The sequence below is a fragment of the Lissotriton vulgaris genome, chromosome 5 (assembly GCF_964263255.1).
Source record: "Lissotriton vulgaris chromosome 5, aLisVul1.2, whole genome shotgun sequence".
Lineage (NCBI taxonomy): Eukaryota > Metazoa > Chordata > Amphibia > Caudata > Salamandridae > Lissotriton > Lissotriton vulgaris.
In genome coordinates this window covers 1322604016-1322619776 of record NC_141693.1, presented here as the reverse complement: position 1 = coordinate 1322619776, position 15761 = coordinate 1322604016, and the positions used below count along the sequence as shown (strand labels likewise).

At 45.8% G+C, this 15761-nt stretch overlaps 1 protein-coding gene across 3 annotated transcripts in view; it reads right to left on the bottom strand.

The window, feature by feature from the left end:
• Positions 1-15761, bottom strand: part of LOC147712541 (inositol 1,4,5-triphosphate receptor associated 2-like) — a 420289-nt gene that overhangs the window by 288276 nt on the left and 116252 nt on the right. For all 3 annotated transcript variants that reach the window (XM_086923244.1, XM_086923246.1, XM_086923245.1), the window contains exon 2: positions 1545-1621. In XM_086923244.1, coding sequence (XP_086779370.1) covers positions 1545-1619 — 75 coding nt within the window. In that variant the 5' untranslated portion in view covers positions 1620-1621. The remainder of the gene's footprint in view (positions 1-1544; positions 1622-15761) is intronic.

Here is a 15761-nt window from a genome sequence, read left to right as displayed (position 1 = left end):
CTGGGGTAGGCTTAGTTAGAAGCACCAGTTGAGTATGTTAGCCTAATGTATATATGACTGTATATATGTTTTATTACTTTTAAACCATTGTATGGCTAAGAAACCATATCAATGCTTTTACAGTTCTATTTCGCAATACTTATCTTACTGTATGTACTTTTTATAATAACAATTATTGCAATTGTGGCAATACATTTCTCTTGTACGAGAAGAAAGACTGTTCAATAAATGTTAACCCTTTATTGACAAACTTTCCAAGTCTCGTGAAAGTAAACTGCACTAGACTGACTGAGTGAAATACATGTCTATTGTTTCACACGACCCTAGAGATTGACTCTTGATCTGAGGAGCAAAGTTGTCATGTTGCACGGTTGTTGGAAAACTGAATCCCTTCTTGTCTGTGCCAAGGAAGCTGATCACTTCCTATGCAGAGAAGAAAGTTTCCAGTGACCTCTGAGCTACTTGGTAACACAACCCAATTAAGTTTAGCATAGTCAGTGGAGGCCTGGAATATAAGCAGTTCCACGTCGATACTACTGTTTATGTTATTCCAATGCGCAGGGCCTAGTGGGAAACTAGGAACTACACTACAATACTATATATACCACAACTACAAGTTTTGATGGAACACAGCTGGGCACCTAAACGAGGCAGATGCAGACCAACTCAGGCTTCATGATGCCCATGTATTGCATCAAGAGAAAACATCAGCCCCATCTCCATAGAATGCAAGACGAAAACTCATTTGTTGCTTTAATAATAAATATTTTGACATATTATTAATTACTCGAAAGTGTGACCTGTCTTCAGCAGGATGAGCAAGACTGATTGCGTGGCTGCTTTAGATGTGGCAGAGGGATAGCAGGAAAGAATGCTTAGTACGTATAAGATGCATAAAACTGCCTTCCTGGACTCACTAATTGTGAAACACCAGAGTGCAATGGCATTCATGGGATGTGGTCTGTGGACGTTAGAGGTTGCAGAGTAGACGCTGTGAGCGATCAAGGTTGAAAAAGCACCAATATAAGGGATCGGAAAGTGCATAGATATGGGTGTGCTCTAAACAGAGCTGAAGAATCCATCATTCTCGCTCACCCTCCCCCAGTCTATCATTTGGGGATTAAATACAATATGTTCGAAATTGTCATGTATTTAAAGTGTTTGGTGCGGTGGTGGGCCCCCCTTGTGTGATGTTTTTACTAATTTTGATCGGCTTGAGCTAGAAGCCCCTTTCTGTTTATTAAAAGATGCACATTTTGCAGCTGGCTGTAAATTGTGTGGTAAATTCACCAAATCAGTTTTAGCTGGAAAGCACCGTGGCCTCAGAATGATGTAATTCCAGGGATCCTGCCTGAGTAGTCCATTAGTTCACGTCATCCTATGTTATGTTATGTTATGTTATGTTTATTTATATCGCGCATGGCTACCCCAGCAACAGGGCGTCCCAGCCCTTGCGGACATACCTAATTATAGTGCGGCCAAATAGAGGTGTGAGTGTCAGATCACCAGGGAATCCTAAACAGAAGAAAACTATGACCTCTCACCTCAGTGTGCTCCTCGATACTTGTTTTTCTGCTGTCTGACACACTCCCTGAGTCCTCCTGGGAGTCGCTCTCCATCACTGCAATGCAAATACATACATGAAATTATAGGGAATATATAGGTTTATCCATCAAATCAATAACACTCCCCCACTCTTAATCTCGGCGAGTCTGAACTCAGGGCCCCATGATGCTAGACCAAGGGGCCCAACGCTCATTGGGGCACCTAGGGCCCGCTTCGCAGAACTAATTTAAGACAAAATCTGAAACTTACTACTTTTGATATTCACAGAAGGTATTTAGTAGTAGTAGTAACGTTAGGATTTTGTCTTAAGTCTATCTAAAGTCTGTCCTAAGTTTGTCTTAAGTCTGTCTTAAGCCTGTCCTAAGTTTGTTTTAAGTTTGTCTTATGTTTGTCTTAAGACCGTCTTAAGCCTGTCTTAAGTCAAACTTAAGACAAAATCCTAACTTTACTACTACTAAATGCCTTCTGTGAATACCAAAAGTAGTATTTATTTTATTTATTTATTTAAAGAGTTTTATATAGCGCTGGCTAGACCCGGAGGTATCAGAGCGCTTTACATGAGAAACAACAATGTAACAGAAAAAGTTCAACAATAGCACAATAAATCTAAAAAATTAGGCAATACAATTAGGAGAGGAGAGAAAGGAGAGAGAAAAGTAGTGGAGGGGGCAGGGGAGGTGAGAGAAGGAGAATAAGGAAAGAGACAATACGGAGAGACGGAAAGAAGTCTGTCTAAAAACCGACTAGGTAGGTGACGACCAAGGAGGGAATCCACAGCCCATCTCCTCTATAGCTAAACCAGGTAGCTCCATCGGGCATCAGACAAAATAGTTTAGTCTCAATACATTGAGAGAGGAGAGAAGTAGGGGTGAATTTTCTTGTCAGCTTAGGTCGGGCGTCTGAGGTTTGCGGCCATTCCAGGGTGAAGCAGCCGGGGCCCGATGCGTGTTGCACCCCAGGGCCCCATTCTGATATCAATGAAGTAGGTCACAGACAACCCACCGTGGAAGCTGCATGTTCTTGGGGTGGCCAAATCCAGACTTAAGACAAAATCCTAACTTTACTACTACTAAATGCCTTCTGTGAATACCAAAAGTAGTAAGTTTAGGATTTTGTCTTAAGTTAGTTCTGTGAATTGGGCCCATACTCATTTGCCTCAGATCACACTGTCCAATGAAGTGGCCACAAATATAAACATATGGGTTGAGATTTAGTTCTCCACCTGAGTGTAATTTTTCCTTTTTTGAGGGGTATTCACCAAAATACCCAGTAATAGGTCTGGAAAGCTGTGCTAGACACAGGTTTACAGGCTTACTACTGCGAATGTCATGCGAGCAGGTGAGTTCTAAATAGAGGAGGAATCCGCATGGGGAATGGACCCCCCTGTGGAAATGCACAGATTTCTTTTCCCCCACTGGAAAAACATGTATCCACATATATAAACGCTCTTGCCGTCTCCACCATCAAATCTGGGAAGAGGAGTTACTCCAGCTCTTGATGATTATAGTCTTGGCAATATATGCATAAATTGAATATGGACTTAATATTCTTAGCTCCACATCTACATACCTTGAAGATATATATATATATTGAAAGTAATTAAATGTGGAGTTGGATTTGGATCCATGCCAGATTTTTTGGATATCCCCATTGAGATACATGAAGTAATTTTAAAAATCTGGCATGGATCCGGCCCTCCAGGACCGTTTTGGAGACCCCTGATTTAGAATATCTAAACATACTTACCTGTTGCTGTTTTTGTCCTCAATATTTTGGCTACCATATAAAGATATTCCAAAGAAAAAAAACGCTATGAAGAGGCCAGCACTTGCTGCTTCATAGCACTATTATTTTCTTTACTTTTAGCCATGTTGCACAGCTGCCTGTGCTGCTGTACAACATATCTAAAAAACATTGACAAAATCAACCGATCTCACATCCCTTTTTTTAAGAAACAAGAGCAGATCCATCTTATCTTATGAATCTTTGCCCAGTTTTGCTTTTATCATTTGCAGCTAAGATTCTGGAGCATCATGTTGCGCAAATATTATATAGCCACTTACAGGCCAATAATTGTGTAATGAGCTCTGCCCTTAACTAGTTTCAATTTGTTCTTTCAGACCTGATGCAAGTAGTAAAATTAGATTATTTTATAGCAAGCAGTTACCAATCACTTGCAGGGCTCGACAGAAATGTTCCCTCTCTACACTGCTTTTTTGTCAAAGATATTTGTATTACATTTTTTTCAAAATACATCTTGAAACAGTACCATCATGGCACCCCTCATAGGGGGTGTTGCATAATTCGACAGGACTACAATTGACTAAAGTGACACATTGTCTAGTATAAGCCCGACTCCTTTCTCAATGAACTGCTTGAATGTAGGTTACAGTTTCTGATGACAACGGATTTTGGAGCAAATTCTTATAATCACAAAATGTGAGGAAACAGTTCAGCATGTGTCCCATCTTTCTTTTGCGATGGTAATTTTCCAAAGCCTTCCAATCGGAAGGTGCCACATGGAATAAACAAAAATCATATAAAAACAACTCCCAATCGGGAGGCAACATAAACAGAAGAAGGAATAAACCCCCCCATCTCACTCCCCTACCATGGTGGCAGCAACATCCATACATTTTAATTAGCTTATGGTACTAGAAGTCAACTAAAAACTGAAAGAGATGAAGGACTCTGATGGTGTACGGACAAACAGCCGATGGAAGTCCACGTGAAAGAAAAGTGACTAAGGGGCCCCACTTAAATTCAAAGTTCTTATAGTTAACCCTAAAAATGTCTGACAAAGCAGCTTCCATAGTCGAGAATGCCAAAGGGAGATAGCTGGTGCTTCCTACCTCTTCCAGGTGGCTGCCAGGGTAACCTTAGCTGCTCTTATACAAAGCCACATAATTGTTTTATCAGCTCGGGTCTGATGCCCTAGGGAAGGATCGTGAAGCCCCAAAAGAGCACAGTGGATGGGATGGGGTACCCTAGCATATCTTTGATATGTGCCAGCATTTCTTCCCAAAAGGGGCAGATAGTTGGGAAATCCCACCATATATGTTGAAAATCCCCAAGTAGTCTGCACCCTCTCCAGCATCTATCAGAGGTTGTGGGAAAGATCTGCCTAAGTCTGGACGGGTGGAGATATCAGTCCATCATAGTCTTAAGGTGAGCTTCCCGGAGCTCTGTGGATTGATTGAATCTTGTGATGTCGGACCATAAATGTGCCCATTCGTCGTCCGAAATAGCACGCTGTAGTATATCTTCCCAAATGGACATATATCGTGGACGCGGGGAGGGAGAGGGTGGTAGTGAGTAGGAAGATGTATATGAACAAAATCACCCCTTTCATAGAAGTGGGCTTGGTGAGGAAGGACTCAAATTTTGTGATAGGACTGGTGGCTGCCTCTCGCATCTGAGGAGTAAGGGCCCAGTGCATTAATTGATTATAGTGGTATCTTTCTGTATTCCCTAATTCATAGTCCCGCTTGCAGTCGTCAAAAGTGAGGGGGTCAAAATTATGAAAGAGATGTGTCAAAGCAAGGCACCCTCCCTCCCTCCAAACGTCAAAAGGGCCCTCATGTAGGGCCGGGGGGAATGCAGGGTTAAAGTGGAGTGGTGTAAATGGTGAAGGGAATGAGGTCCACCTATCTTCTCCTGCGACTGAGTCCCATACCCTTAAGGTGGTGCGTGTAGGAGAGCTTATGTAGGCATTCTTAGGTCTGTTCTTTTTGGGGCGCCAAACCAGGTCCCATATAGTCCTTCCCGTCACACTGCGATCCATATGTAACCAGTGCTTATCGGATTCCTGCTTTGACCATTCAACCAGGACTCTCAGTTCCGCCGCCTTATAATATAATTGGATGTCTGGGAGTCCAACTCCCCCCTCGGTGCGAGGGCGACTCAATAGGGAGAAGGAGAAGCCTGCACGTCCCCCTTGCCAAATGAAGTGTAGGATCATAGCCTTAACTCACCGAAAAAAATCTCCCAACAGTTCTATGGGCAATGCCTGAAATAAGTAAAAGAGCTTAGGAAGAAGTGTAATTCACAGAGTCTATCCGGCCTAGCCATGAAAAAAAGAGAGGTTGCCACTTCGCGAGCTTCGTTTGAATACGAGTAAGATTGGGGGGGGGGATTAGCGGCATAAAGCCCCTCTACCTTTGATGTTAGTTGGACTCCCAAGTACTGTATAGAGGAAGTGGCCCACAGCAGAGGTGTAAGAGACTTCCGCCTGCGGTTTTCCGCCTGTGGGAGAGTGAGGTTGAGGATGTACGATTTGACTACATTTATTTTAAAGCCTGCTACTGCTTCAAAGCGTTCAAGTTCCGACTGTAAAGGTGGGAGGGACATGGCAGGGTCGGAGAGGGACAGGAGAACATCGTCCGCGAAAAGGAAAGTTTTGTGTGGTTCCCCAGTGAATGGTATCCCCTGAATTCCAGGATTAGCTCTAACCACGAACGCTAATGGCTCAATGGTAAGAGCGAAGAGCAGGGGTAAAAGGGGGCACCCCTGTCTGGTGCCTCTAGAGTGGAAGAAGGAGGATGATTGCACCTCATTGACTACCACCTTAGAGCGAGGTTGAAGATAATTAGCTCGAATCATAGTAAGAAATGTAGGCGAAAATCCGAATGCCGTGAGTGTGTGGAATAGGAATGTCCAGTAAACCCTGTCGAAGGCTTCCTCAGCATCCAGCCCTACCAGTACAGCGGGGGTTTGACGTCTGTTGGCTTTTTCTATCAGATGTATAATTCGACAAGTGTTATCATGTGTTTGGCGACCTTAAATAAATCTCATTTAGCTATAATGGAGGAATACAGTTTTGCGTCAAGATTTAGCAGAGCAATAGGCCAATAGGAGGCACATTGATGAGGATCCTTCCCTGGTTTGGGTATCACAGAGATCATGGCCTCAGATATGGAGCCAGAGGACTCGCCCTCTTCTGCCATCGTGGTAAAAAGCTGTGTGAGGTGGGGGCTGATGTCAGAAGGAAAGGTTTTATAGAAGAGGGCGGTATATCCGTCTGGGCCTGGGGCTTTGTGGGGCTTTAAAGCTTTAATGGCAGAGTTGACATTGTCTATAGTAATGGGAGCGATGAGTAACTCGTTCCATTCAGTAGACACCTGAGGTAGATGCAATGTCCGGAGATAATCCCGTTGGGCGTCTGAGTCCAAGCCCTCCCCAGAATAGAGGTTTTCGTTAAATGAACCAAAGATCTCAGCTTTATCTTCGTCTCTATGTGTAAGTTCCCCAGAGGACCCCTGGAGGCCACCTATGTACTCTGTCTCTCGCTTATCTTTTAGCTGTCTAGCAAGATGCTTACCAATCTTGTTGCCCTGGGAATATGATAAGTGTCATAGTTTGAGGAACGTGAATTCCGCCCTATTGTTATAAATAGCCCGGAGTTTACCTCGGAGCGCTGTCCGGTTGCAAAGAGTTTGCCTTGTGGGATTGAATTTGTGAGTGTGTTCAATAGAAGCCAGATCTGTCTCCAGTTGCTTCCTTTAACTAGTACGTTGCGCGTTTAACGCCGAGTTAAGGGCTATACATTTACCCCGGAAGACTGACTTAAACGTGTCCCAGGTGGAAAACTCTGAAGTTCCTCTGGTTTATTAATAGCAAATAATTCAGTGATGGCTTCTCTTAGCTTGGTACAGGATTCCTTGTCCTGTGCAAGAGACGTCGGGAAGTACCACCTGGGAGTAGTCGAAGTGTTCCCACACCAGTACAGACATATGGAAAGTAGGCTATGATCCGTTACTGAAAGAGGGAATATCTTGGCCTCTTGAAGGTCACCCTGCAGGGATTGGCTAATAAAAATGTAATCAAGTCGGGAATATGTTCGGTGGAAATGGGAATAAAAGTTGTAGTCTCGGGTGAGTGGATAAAGAGTGCGCTAAGCGTCTAGCAGGCCTATGTCTTGAATGCACTGTTGGGTGTCCATAGAAAAGGAGCCCATATCTGAGCGATGTGGGAGTGTGCTATCCAGCTCTTTCTGCTAGGTCAGGTTGAAGTGACCCATGAGGACCATCAGCCCCTCCACAAAGTCCAGTAGTTTCCCCAATAGTGTGTGTAAGAAAACCATTTGTCCAGTGTTGGGGGCATATACAGCTACAAAAGTGCAAATGTAACCCCTCAGACATCCCTTGACCATAACCCAGCGGCCATCTTTATCGCTATGAACTCCTAATGGTTGGAATTGTTTGGAAGAACGGAACATGATCGCTACTCCTCTATGTTTCGTGTGGGCTGAGGACCTATAAATTAGTGGATAGTGTTTGTGTCTAAGGCACGTGTCCTCGGCTCTGGCTAAGTGTGTCTCTTGCAATGCTACTATATCAAGATGGTGATCGTCAATGTACTTCCATACCTTTTGGCGCTTCTGGGGACAATTAAGACCTTTAACGTTCCAAGTTACAATAGTGATCAGCATTATGCTAGAGGGACAAACTACACCTCTTTGAGAGCCCCATCAGCCCTACCATGTCCCAAGTCCCCGCCTGTCCCCAGAGAGGCGTGCACCGCCATCTCGCGCCAACTGTAGGTATCTAAATGAGAGCCCATCAAGGTAAAATGTTAAAAAGCTGCCACCGTGTCCCTCCCGCTTCCCCCCTTAACCCCCAAAAAGAAGAAAACAAACATGAACAGATATGCGATATAAGAACCGCTACTAGGTCCCCTCTGTGGGGCTAAAACGCCCCCTCAAGGACCAGGGGGGACAACAGGTCCGAGGACCCCGTCCACGCCCATCCCGAATAAGTCTCAGAGGAAAAGACATCTTTGTGCGGCTGAAAAGTAGGCAGTAATACAGATCCATTCCTGGAAGAAAGACAAGGCAGGTCATCTGCAATGGAAAATAAAACATGAGCAGGACCCCAGATAACAGTATAGATCCATAATTAGTTATGATATCAGAGTCCAAACCGACCTGCCTTTAGAAAAAAAGGAAACATCGCTGTTCTTACATGTAAAACCAAATTAGTCCATGGCTTCCCAACATCTTGAACAGGTAACGGGAGCCCCAGAGACTGGGGCAGGCGGTGGTCCGAAAGTGGGGATTGCGGTTAGGAGCAGGTCTTTGTCCGCTGTCACTGGTTATATCCAAAGACGTCGGTCTCAGCAATAAATGTTTATAAATCTGTGAGTCTCAGTCCTGGCTTAGATAATAGACAACGCAGATCCCATGGTGCGATCTTTAAGACTTCATTGGCGACCCCTGCGAGAGCCTACAGACCAGGCGGAAGTTGACTGTGGGCCTCGGGAAGGCTCTCCATTTTTACCTCTCCTCGGATGGGAGGCCCAGATGATCCAAACCTTCCTTTAAGTCAGTAATGTGGCAACGTTTGTTCTGAAATTCAAAACTGAGTCCAAACGGATAGGTCCATCTGTATCTGATTTTGTCATCTTGCAGCTTAGTGGTGACAGGTTTGAACAACTGTCTCTGTGCCAGGGTAGTCAGCGCTAAATCTTGGTAGATGGTGCAAGAGATACCTTGGAAGAATATGGATCCCTTCATCCTGGCCGCCTGGAGTGCTGCCTCCTTAACTTTATAGGAGTGGAATTTTGCCAGTTTGTCACGGGGTCTCTTCTTCTCGCCGTTCTGTACACTTCCCACACGGTGGACCCTGTCCAATTTTATTTTAAGTTCTGGGGTCCCAGAACCTCCGCAAAGAGCCCCTCTATGAAGGTATCTAGGTCTGGCGCCTCCATGCCTTCCTCCAGGTCCCTGACTTATATGTTCTCCCTCCGTGCTCTATTTTCGAGGTCCTCTGCCTTGAGCTGCGTCTGGTGCAGCTGGTTCTTGAGTGCAAGGACATCGGCTCGCAATTCAGTGGAGAGTTGTTCTTGTTCCTGATGCTGCCCCTCCAGGTCTAGTACTCTAGTGCCCACAGAGTCCACATCGTGTTGAAGGGAGACCAAACGCTTCATTAAGTCTGTCCGCAATTGTTCCATTGAGGATTTGATGTCTTGGCTGAGTTTGTTGCGTATTTCATTTTTAAAGTGCTTAAACATATTCACTAATTCTCCCTTTGTGAGGGCCGTGGCTGCAGTTCCCGTGTCCCCTCGTATCGTCGGGCGTTTGTCTGAAGCCGGGAAGAAGTCCGAAACCTTACTTGGCATCTTGCTCGTCCCCTTCTTCGGCGGCATAAGGATTAAACCAAAAAGACCCCTGTAGCTCTGTCAAGGGTGGTGAGGGTATGCAAGGCCCAGGCTGAAGTGAGTCACGAAGGGTGGATTGATAGAGGACCGCAGGACACCAAGGAGCGGCACTGCCAGAACAGAAGTGGCCCCACCTCGAGTTAGGTCTGTTGCACAGTGTCCAAATGGAACCTACGTCGCTAAGTGGGAGCGAGACCGCCATGCGGAAAGTAACAACCCCGGAGAGGGAGGAGGCCGTGGTCTGCACCCTGCTCAGCCAGGAGGAGTTAGGAAGGAGAGAGATTGAGGGAGAGTAGTTAGGCACCAGCACAAGGCCTCTAGCCGCTGATGCGTTCAGCAGGCGCAGGGTTCATAGGCACTGATTGACGCTGTACAGGCGTTCTCCATTGCAGTGCAGGATGAATGCCAGTGCAGGTGGGTAGATGTGTGACGATGCAGAGTGATATCATGGGACCCCAGGGCAGTCGTGAGCTGTCGCCGGTCCCGTGGCAGTCGCAATGTTCTAGAATGTCTCCTGTCGCGGCAGGGCTCTGGCCGCCATTTTAGCCGATGTCGACTTCTCCCTGTGAGGCAGCGTGAGGCAGAATGATGCAGATGTAGCAATTCCTGGGGCAAAAGGATGAACTCCGCAGATGCTTCACATCTTCCACTAAAGGTAGGATCCGTTTGCGGCGATCCTAGCTTCGGACAGCCGCCATGATCCGATCCGGAACAGCGCTAGGACCGGGAGCCGAGACGGTCTATGTCCGATCAGCCATCTTGCCCGGCCATGCCCACCTCTACACTGCTTTTTAACTTGTATGTTATCCTATCCTTTTGCCAGTATATTGACAGATTCAAATATCCAGGTGATCTATTTGGAACGGCGGCTGGATTGGCTCACGGGTGGCAGCATGTGGGGTCGCGTGTGGGAGATAGTGGGGAGGAGGTCGGTGCAGGGGTGGTGTGGGGGTCGAGCGGTTGCTGATGGGGGTTCGCACATGGTGTGAATATAAAAATATATATAATAATTTACCTTGCTGCAGGTACCGTGTCTCTGCTCCTACTCTCCTCGTGGAACCTGGGGAACAGGAAGCAGGCCCCACTGACCAATCACAACGTTGCAATGCAGCATTGTGATTGGTAAGCCCCTTGGCTCCCAGACCAATCACAATTCTGCAGTCCAGCGTTGTGATTGGTCTGAGCATCCTAGTTGGACCCTCAACCAGGGAATGGAGGCCTAGGGAATGTCTTCAACGCAGGCTGTAATGCATCTTGCATGGAAAACAGTAAAAGTGCGCATGACTGTGTTGGGCGGCCCGAGAGGGCCTGCCAAACAGTCATGTGCACTTAGCACTGGGCAAAACACTCCTCCCCTGCCCTGCTCTGAGAACAGATCAGCCCCCGCAAGGCAGCAGTAACCATAAAAAGATAATAACTTAAAGTTACTATCATTTTATGTTTCTTCTTCGCACTGCTTAAAAGCAGTGGGGCGACGCTCCTCCACCATAGCAGAGGATCCCCCACTGTCTATTTGGAATTGGAAGGAGAGCAATAAACTGAATGCTGAGAAAACAGAGGTCCTCATCGTCAATGATCTTAAGCTGAATACCCACTGTTAAGAGTTTAGGAATTTTTATTGATATGCAGCTGGTGCATCGTCTTTCAGCTGTCCCACTGCCTGGGGGCTTAAAGCTGCCTATGAGTGGGTCACAGGCTCCCATAGACTGTCAAGCCTGCAGGGGCCTCAAAGTTCCATCTCCCCTAGAGCCAGGAGCCACAGCTGCAACATCGCCTTTCAGAGAGAGACGTGGCCACTTGCACAGCGCTGTAAAGGGTATTCCGCTGCCCCGCTGTGTGGAACGCGCCCAGGCAAAGCGGCGCCCATCAGAGGCCAGAAGAGGCTGGGCTGGGCCACCCTCTTGGACTTACGGCTGGACACAGTATTCCTCACCGGTATGATCCTCTAATTCATTTGGCTGGTACACAGTCCAGTACCCTGATTCAATATTGTGGGTTGCATGCTAAAAGGGAGAGGGGAACATCACCTACAAATGAGCCATAAGGAGCGGATTTCCCTATAACAGTTTTCTCTCAGCTACTTGAATTACTGTTTCCAGCTGTGCAGGGGATTGGGGAGTTTATTGGACAGCTTCCTCAGCTTTTCCTACTTTTCCGTACGTTCCAAAACGTTCTGGTGTGCTTTGGCTGCAAGAAGACCCTGTAGGGGCACGCCCTCAGCTATCCTTCCTGAACATTGCCTTTACATCAACGAAGCCTTTATATCTCCACTGCAAGAAGGGCAAATGGAAAAGTGTCTCAACAGACACAGGGAATTCACAACCAGGGGAAGCCTAATAGTATTCTGTCCGGAATAGCTTCTCCAAATTGTCAATTCTCTCCTACATAACTACAGTGACTGGGGCAATTAAGTATGAAATTAATACAGGTGGGCATTCGACCTGTATCAGTAGCGACTCCCTCAGCTACTCCTGTAGAAATTTCTACGCTGGGCCCTAACGTTATGACTCAAGGTGCTTCAAGTGGGTCTTGGTAATCCGAGTCTACTACTGCTATAACCACCATTGCAGATGTTCGCCAACTGGAGGCAGTGGCAGGGTTCGGGAATTCTCCTGTGGAATGTGGCCCCCCAGCACCAAAGCATACAAAAGGAACATGCATTTGCAATGCAATAAGTCTCTCATTTACACAAGTTTGAGCTATTGACATTGCAAATGACAAAGCCTTTTATTTTTGTTTTAGTTTTTAAAACAGAAATAAAAGGCATCGTCATTTACAATGCCAATAGCTTAAACTTGCGTAAATGCAAGACCTATTGCATTGCAAATGCTTGTTTTAATCTGCTTTATCTTTCACCTTTTTTAATGAACCGGCGAGTGATTTTGTGGAAGACTACTGTAGTACAAGAACCTGTAATCACTTGCTCGCTTAGGACTGCCCCTAACCATTAACTTTTACTTTAAATACAAATATCTAAACTATACCCATTTGTTTACAGGGGATTTAAATCGGTCCTATTCACCCTTTGGTCTGCGGCAGCGCCATTCACATTTGGTTTCCGCCCACCACAATATACAGCACGGGGGCACAGGGTCATCCAACTCCCGCCACTGGCTTACTGGCTAGGTGAGGACATCTCACGTTGCACAATGTGCATGCCTGCACAATAAGTAGTTTCCCCCAGAGTCAGGGATTTCTAGCGCAATGTGTGGTTTCACATAAAAATATGCATATGTTTGTTCTTGGGAAATGCCTGTATTTTCATACAATGCGTCTTGATGCAAAACTATTCACAAACATAGTAAGCATTGCTAAAACCAAGAAGGCAGCAGTTAACGCCAGCCATACAAGCTGTGCCACTGTTTGGTTTAAGTAAATGTGCAGGAAAAAAAAAACTGGAACACTTGGTCTGTTCTTGATAATCGACTGCGTAGATGACATGCTTTGGACACGTCATTCAAATGTTTAACATTAATTTTGTCTGCAGTTATCTAGTTATTGTTTAGCTGAATCTATTACAAAAAAAACACCACCTACAAATGTGGGAACGGTAACCTCTCACTTCAGCTTTATAGACATCTACGCAGGGTTTGTATAAAAAAAAAACTGCGAGGGAAGACTGCTGCAGGCTGCACCCGTGTGAACGTTCTACAAAACAAATCCTCTTTTCACATCTGCGGAGGGAGAAAATTACCAACTGAGGCTAAGCAAACTCATTATATATTCTGCTGAAATATATTAAATATTTACATGGTCTCTGCTTCTCTCGCTTGCTCTGTGTCTCGTTAAATAACGCAGTACGAAAGGGAAAAAAACATGGCGTAACCTGTGATATCTTCACAGACGCCCACCGAGGCCCGGGACATGTAATAGTAATCATGTGATCTCCCCATGCGGTGACCTCTGTGCTGAAAGCAGAGATTGTGCTGAATTAAGCACAAGGATCTGCCTTCTGGAGATCTCTGGTAATGCGGCCTGTGCGTGCTGCATGGAATCAATTAAGGCCTGGGCTTTGAGGGCAAGAAAAGGCCTGCTACAGAAGGTGGGGCAATAATGGAAATAAGGGCCAGTTTTAAACTAGATTAGAGTCCAAATACTGCCAACGCACGCACAGACAGGCGTGGAAGGTTGCCAGGGACAACAGCATGTGCAGGGACACGGTGGCGTAGCAATATTAATACAACAAGCTCTTGGTATTCCGCAAAGGCATCCGCTTGTTTATAATTGCATTGCGCTTTCACTTAGTGAAAGCGCGATGCAAAAATAAACAAGCGGCTGCCTTTGCCAAATCCGAATGAGAACAAAAAAGTGCGTAGCGGCTAATTAGGAGACACTGTCTCTCGCCGCCAATAAAAGATGCAATCCTGGTGGGCGGGCCAAAAGCGGACAGGGTGGTAACCAGGAGGGACTAAAAACCCTCCTGGACAATCATAACACCCGGTTTTGCATAATTGGGGCTGCAAAATGACGCGCACTAATGCAAAACACGGGCGAAGCAAAAAGCAAGCTCCTGGAATCTTATAGATTCCAAGAAGCCTTCGCAAGGCGACAACAGCGCATGCGCGCTGCTAATGCCAGGCGAGACCTAACACGGGCAGAAACGGTGATTGGACAGACTAGGTCAAAGACAAAGGGTAGACTGGTCCAGCAGGCTCCCCCAGAGGACAACAGTCAGAGGGTATACTGTTAACACTAATATTAGTGAGTTTTCTACATTACTGCAGTCTGTGATTGAAGCTGTTCTTGGTAAATGTTTAGATACACATTTAAATAAACTTTCACTAATTGAGGCTAGTTTAAACAATCTAATTCAGTTTACAAAACTAACTTGTCAGCGATAGAGCATACCATGAATACTGTGAGCTCTGTTTCTGAGGGCTAAAACATTGTGAGGGAGCCAGAATTGTCATACACAGGTACACACAGTCTACTTAAATGTCCTAAATGTCCTCTATTAACCTGCCTATCACAAGGTAACCCTTGTTAACCCAAAACAAGAACTCTGGCACTCATGGGTACTCTGAGCTATCAGTTTACTAGAAGGGCCATAGGTATAATAACACTGCCTGGCAACACAGGGGGTGGGGTGGCAAGGGGGCAAGGGGGCAGGCGGTGCAAGCAACAAAGATGGCCCAATACCCCTCTGTGTTTCTTTACATTTTCAAACATGTCTCAACCCCTAACGTTTTGGTAGATACTGGGGCTCCTGTTCTAAAAACATGGAGCGAGGGAAAATTAACACCCCTTAAGGAACAAAATGAGTCACTGGCTGGCCCTATTTGACATTAAGGGCAACAATCTGCAAATAGGCTTATTATGGCAAGGAGGGTTGATAACCCATATTGGGGATTGTGCCATTATCAGCTTTGATTTTTGGGTGCTGTCCCCACAGTTTTGAATCTTGGAAACCTGATGGTCTGTCCATCTACCATATAGGCCCTGCCCTTTGGCTATTTTTATTGGCCACGCTCTGCCCCTATTCCACCATGGGCCAGGGTGAGATCCAAACGTCACTATAGTAGGAACATGAGACAGCTCGAGGATAATAATTTTATTCTAAAAACATCAAATAGGTTTGGGCCCTGGGCGCTGACGCTCTGGATTGACTCTCTTGCCCCAGAAATGAGGCTACCTTAAGTGTGACACAGCTGGCGACTGGATCTACCAGGAGGCTAACCCAGCTTTTAGATCTTGGAGTCTAGTTTACTTAGGTGTACGGTGCTCTTGAAGTGAGACCCTTGCATCTTTTGGAACAAGATTTTAATGGGGTTTGCATTAATACTGAGGGAAGGTCCTGCGATTTGCCAGTAATACCATCTGGGGTTGCGAATTGGTGTGATACACTTACCATGGGTGAAATAAAATGGCCCCGTATGGATTGGGGGTTACCCAAGGGTGGCTATCCTGGCACAGTTACATATGAGGCACATACCAATAACACTACCAATGTAAGCTCCTTTGGGTTGGCTACCTCTGGTGGGAACGAGGCCCCTAGCCCTGTTGAGACTGTAGAGTGTCAAACATCATCGATTTATAGT